This window comes from Lissotriton helveticus, chromosome 3_2 (genome assembly GCF_964261635.1).
Source record: "Lissotriton helveticus chromosome 3_2, aLisHel1.1, whole genome shotgun sequence".
In the NCBI taxonomy this organism is placed as follows: Eukaryota; Metazoa; Chordata; class Amphibia; order Caudata; family Salamandridae; genus Lissotriton; species Lissotriton helveticus.
Window position 1 is genome coordinate 149,179,466 of NC_136062.1, and position 6,000 is coordinate 149,185,465.

The window sequence follows — 6,000 nt, forward strand, 5'->3', positions numbered from 1 at the left end:
CTCAACTCCAGTCTCCTCACTCAGAGTCATAGAGGAATAAGGCATCCAAATCCCAAGGAACTCAACCTAGCAATTTGGCTCCTGAAGTCATAGAGTTTGGTTATTTACAATTTCCACCAGAATGCATAAATATCCTAAAGGAGGCTCGGAAACCTCCAACGAGGGCATGTAACGCAGCAAAGTGGAAACAATTTGTTATATACTGTAACAATTACAATATCAATCCCCTTGATGTTTCGCTTCAAAATATCATCTGTTATATTTTACACTTACAGCAATCTGGATTATTTTACACATTCATTCAATTGCATTTAATAGCAGTAGCTGCGTACTTACAAAACATACAATACTTATCTTTATTCAGAGTACCAGTGATTAAAGCCTTTATCGTAGGACTAAAAAGAGTAATACCACCATGAGCTCCACCTGCACCAGTATGGAACTGAACATAGTCCTTACGAGGCTAATGGGTCCACCTTTTGAACCAATGCACATGTTAACTACAATTTCTCTCATGGAAGGTTCCTTTTCTTTTTGCAATCACTTCGTTAAGAAGAGATTTGGTGCACTCCAGGCACTAACTATACAAGAGCCATTCTTTCAAATTCACAAAGACGAAGTGGTTTTTCAAAACCAATCCAAAATTTCTTTCTAAAGTGGTTTCTGCTTTTCACATCAATCAATCAGTTGGGTTAACCGTGTTCTTTCCTCAACCTGATTCTGTAGCCGAACGAGCTCTACACACACTAGATGTTAGAAGAGCACTACTATATCATATAGAAAGAACAAAAGATTTCCTAAGACAAAACAGCTCTTTGTTGCCTTTTCGCCACCCCACAAAGGCAATACCATTTCTAAATCAGGTATTGCAAGAAGGATCGGGTAATGTATCCAAACTTGTAATGTGAAAGCGAAAAGAACATTGACAACACCCCCTAGAATGCATTCAACCCGCAAAATAGGGGCTACTATGGCCTTATTAGGGAACATTCCCCTAGCTGACATCTGTAAGACAGCAACGTGGTCTACACTGCACATATTCACCAAACACTATTGTGTATATGTGTTAACGAGGCAACAAGCTTATATGGGCTAAGCAGTACTTAAACACTTTTTCAAACAACTGTAACAGCTACAGGTTAGCCATCGCTTTGGGAGTTTACTGCTAGATAGTCTATGCAAAGCATGTGCAGCTCATATGCCTCGAACGGATAATGTTGCTTACCCAGTAAGCATCTGTTCCTGGCATGTAGACCTGTAGATTCACATGCGCCCACCCGCCTCCCCGGGTACCTTTAGCTATTGCAGTTTTCTTACCTTACATACATGCGCATGGACATCTCTATTCTACCTTTACTAACTCCATTTGCGCCCTCTGCGGGAAAACAATCGAGAAATGGAATCCATGCCCATGCGCACTATCACTGAAAGGAGGAGTCACCTTATCTCAGGACTGGAAAGACTTCTTCGAAGAAAAACAACTTGGAAACATCCGGACCCAACACTAGATGGCAGGAGTATGCAAAGCATTTAAATCTACAGCTCTACATACCAAGAACAGATGCTTACTGGGTAAGTAACATTACCCTTCCACTTTATGGGTACTATTAAAAGTTTACCTTCTACGCTTAAGAAGTTCTTGATTTCTCCTTTTTACAACCATTTACATTGAAGTATGGCCTGTGAAATAGACCTTTTCTATGGGCAATAATGCTAAGCAGATTTAAAATTCTTTATTTGGTTTGATCTTGTGATTTAAACTATACACCCTGACGTGTTTAACCAAGGGGAAACCAAATGCCTTATGCCTTTTGACTTTGCCCCAACCAAATGTGATTTTTGCGATCTTGTTTAGGTCAGACAGGTCTGCTTTAGCATACAGTGTCCTGGACTAATCATCAAATAGACCATTGATACTGGCTCAATCACTTTGATGGAGAAGAATGACTTGAACTTCTTTGGGGAGTGTTCTCTATGTAAATGATAAGTGAAAAGCACAAAAAGAATATTGAGTGTTTACATTCCTATAAAATGTTTTTAATTGTTCTATGTGTACCTCTATTTCCCATTAAGGTTTTGCGCAACAGCTCATTGTCACCTTGGCTTAAGTTTGCACACCATTACTTCCTTGGATAGAATTTGCATATTAATTGTCATTTAGAAATCAGAAGAACACATGAATTAACTGCTTAACCGTGGCGGCAATTCCGCTGCGGTGCGGCGGTTTAGCGCAGTGAGCGGGGCCGCCACGGCCAACGGACGTACGCAGCACTGCGGAGGTAGTGCACGCGACGGCCATTGGCCGTCAGAAGCAGCGAAGGAGTTGAAACTTGCTAAGCCGCTAATTTCATGACAATAACAATATGTATTTACTTTAAAGGTTGAAGCACCGAAAAGGGTAGCCGAAGAGGCTCTGAGCAAGACTGAAATCATGGATACTGCTGAAGCACCCCCTGCAAAGAAACCCAGGTTGCATTATAAATGTGCGAAATGCGGATTCTCCACAGGCACAGAGGCCGAATTTCAGGAACACATTCCACAGCACAAGACTGACAAGTCAACCTTCCAATGCTTGCATTGTGGCTTGTGCTATACCTCCCAGATCTCCTTGAATAGACATCTCTTTATTGTACACAAAGTGAAGGAGTCTGAGGACCTCGAGGAAGAAGAAAAGAGCCAGGAACACGACCCACTTGAGAATAGTGGGCAGGGAGAGCAGAATGTAAAGGCAGATACTGTGCTGGATGAAAAAGCCAAATGGCCTTGCAAATTGTGTGATAAAACCTTTGACAGTGAAGTAGAACATGGTGCACATGTTCGAACTCATGACACATCTTTGTCTACAAAATTCAAAGGAGGAACAGAGTAACGATGGCGCGAGATCGTTGTCTCGGGGCGGGGGGGATAATTTAAAGACTATAAAGATTAACTATTTTTTCTCAAAAAAGCACCGAGCTACTTTTAAAGGAAAAAACAAAGTGGTACTGGTTTATATTGTGTATGACTTTATGGAGGGTCCACTGGTCAGTCAAGTAAATAATCACTTAAAAATCACCTCAAAATCTTTTTCTATGGAAAACAAACTTGTCCACCAAAGTTGAGATGAAACCACCCACCTCCGCTTGTATAGCTGAGTCGCAGCCAGAGAAGTTTTTATTTATTGAAATGAAAAAGGGAAATAACTGCAAAAAATATTTGCGACTACTAAGACTGTAAGAAATGGGATCTTCGTGAGCAGAACAAAAGCTTTTCCAGCTGTACAGTTTCCTCACTGTATTTGCAGATCTCATCCAGTACCGTTATTATACTGTTTGCATCACTCTTAATGTATATCCACTTCATGCTATATGGACTCTGCAGCCTGACACCCTCTCTTTTTCTTAATGCACATTGTTATTATTTATAATGTGTTTACCTTTCTGACTTTTGTTATGTTTCATCAAACAGAGCCCTGGAATCCGTTGCAGGGAAGAGCTATTGGATTGCTCGATACCCAAGTTGACCTGTTTAGATGTATATATTAAAATAGTTATGCTCCCCAGATACGCCCTCCTTATACATGTGATATTGGTCTAGTTACTAGAATGTATCTGTGCTTACCAATTTGAAGTAAGCGTAACACACAACAAGGTTGTAGTGATATTATCAGTCAATGCATACTAGTTGTAGTATATACTTGTCCCTTTCTCCTTTCACTAGTAAAAAAAAAAGCTCTCTTCTGAGTCAGAAACTAGTTGTAACAAAGCTTCGCTCCAAAGCCCTAGTAATATGTACGTTTTGATTATTATCTTTCATTGTGTCGGAGACTCTTTAATGAGCCAGTAGTTCCAAGGCACCAAATGAATAATGTATCCCGAAGCACTCCTTCGATGAGCAATATTTGATCTCCTGTAATTAAAGTCAGTTAAAGCTACATGGTAAAGAAGAAATGTACGTCAGTCTGCCAGTGTTAATTAGCGAAGAAACAAATGTGGCAGTACAAGTTAAAACAATCTATTACCATTCTAATAACAGGGGATGAAGTGAGAATTGTGTTAAAGCGATATTACAAATTCTCTTTGCGAAAACAGTATAGAAAGTGAATAATTAGTGGAGTTGTTTTGTTCCTCTTAAAACACACCATTCCCTTGACATTTTGTTTTCTGAACACTATAATAGGTTAGAAACTGAACCTGAAATCAGCTCATGGCCTCTCCTCGCATAAAAAAAGTATATTCTTATGATAAGACCACTGTACTGTATCAAAATGTATAGTCCTCTGATTACTCAATTTTATAAGTTACTTTTGCAGACTTTTTATTTAAATGTAGTCATATTGACTATTTGTTTCTTTTTCATGTGAACATGCCGTTCAAGTACAGTACACCCTTTGTGCATTTCTGCTTATATGCTGTGTAATATTGCATCTGTTTTTTTCTGATGAGCCAGAATCCATCTTGTGTTGTTTACTATGATAATAGCTAAATATAATTTAAAAAGGAAAAAACTATTTATCTTGCATTTAACAGAATTTCTCACTCTCATTTCAACTGTGTTTTGATACAAAAGATTCAGAATATTTGTACTTTTTGATAACTGTGTACAGTAGCATAGGGAATGTTTTACTAGGTAGCTTATGTATATCGTTTTCAGTAGATCGACGTCAATAGGGTGCTCACCCAAGCCATCACATATCTCTTTAAACTGCAACGGCAACTGGGCCTTGCTATTATGTTTACTTCAGAATATTAAAATAAAATACATACAACAAGTGACATAGAGATACTACCCTATTTTTAGCAGAGGCGGTTGAATGAACTACATTTTTTTCACTTCGAAATGGAAGACATTAATTTTTTGCTTTCCATTGCACTTTTTAGCATTTAATTTGCCTTTGAACCCTAGGGAATGTTTTACTGGGTGGATTGCGTTGATTGTTTTCAGTGTAATCAGGGAGGTCTCCCATGACATCACATAGGATTTATTGTGCAAAGGTAATTTGGCCTTGCTGTTATGCTCCCTTCAGAATATTCAAAGAGAATGCATACAACAAGTGAAAGTGAGGTATAAATCTACTTTTAGCAATGGAGGTTGATGGACAAAATGAAAGAGTTTTCTGCTTGACAAAAGACAGTGGGCAACATTCTAGTATTTAGCATACAATCTCATTCAAAACACGCGGTTTCTGCATAATTAGCGCATTGCAAAGATAAATTTATGACAAGTTTTAGCCTATGTTATAGCAAGTTGTTTTAAGTGCACTTATACATTGTTAAAACGCCACTGGGACAACAGATTGGCTTATGAATGGTGCTTTCGTACCACCAGGATCTTCGGGTTTGTGGTGTTTACACATGTGTAAGTGTTTTGAAGCTAGCATGTCAGCTTGTACTGAACATAAGATATTTGTGTGTCCAATGTGTAGTTAAAAAGTCTGAGCGAATTAAGTCGTAGAATGGTTTAACCCGTTCTGCGTAATCTGAAATGTACGTGCTGCCAAACTTTAGGAATCTTAATATGGATTGAAGTTTTTTCAGTGAGTTTGGTGGTTATACAGCTCACACGTTTTTGCCTTCACTTGACAGCTCATATCCTAGAAACAGGACATTGAAGTGGTCAAAATTTTATCTTATAAAATTAAAGTTGTAGTCTATGTGAGCAAAACCCAACACTATGCGATCTACTCTTGTTAAGTGTGTAGATAGGACATCCTCTGTCAAATAAATGTGATCGACATAGGACAATGCCTGTTCGTCAAATTCTTGTAAAAGTTATGTAACTCAGGCTGAGAACAACCCGGGGATATTCTTATACCCCTGGTGCAAACAAAATATAGCCAACTGCAGTAGAGAACCCATTGTGGAAAATGCGGTAAGATGCTTACTGCCAGATGCTATATTCTGGCACAAAAATCTGTTTGAGGTTTTCAACTTTGTTTATATTTTTACGCACTATATTTTTCATTAGTGCTGCGCTATGCGCGTTCTGTACTGCGAATGTTTGTGTAGGTGTGTTTAAATG

The 6,000-nt window shown here is 38.6% G+C and overlaps 1 protein-coding gene across 6 annotated transcripts in view; it reads left to right on the plus strand.

Moving 5' to 3' along the window:
* ZNF592 (zinc finger protein 592) overlaps positions 1-4,754 on the plus strand; it is a 424,279-nt gene extending 419,525 nt beyond the window's left edge. For all 6 annotated transcript variants that reach the window (XM_078684936.1, XM_078684940.1, XM_078684941.1 and 3 more), the window contains one exon: positions 2,381-4,754. In XM_078684936.1, the coding sequence (XP_078541062.1) occupies positions 2,381-2,869 (489 nt within the window). In that variant the 3' untranslated portion in view covers positions 2,870-4,754. The remainder of the gene's footprint in view (positions 1-2,380) is intronic.
* The last annotated feature ends 1,246 nt before the right edge of the window (positions 4,755-6,000 follow it).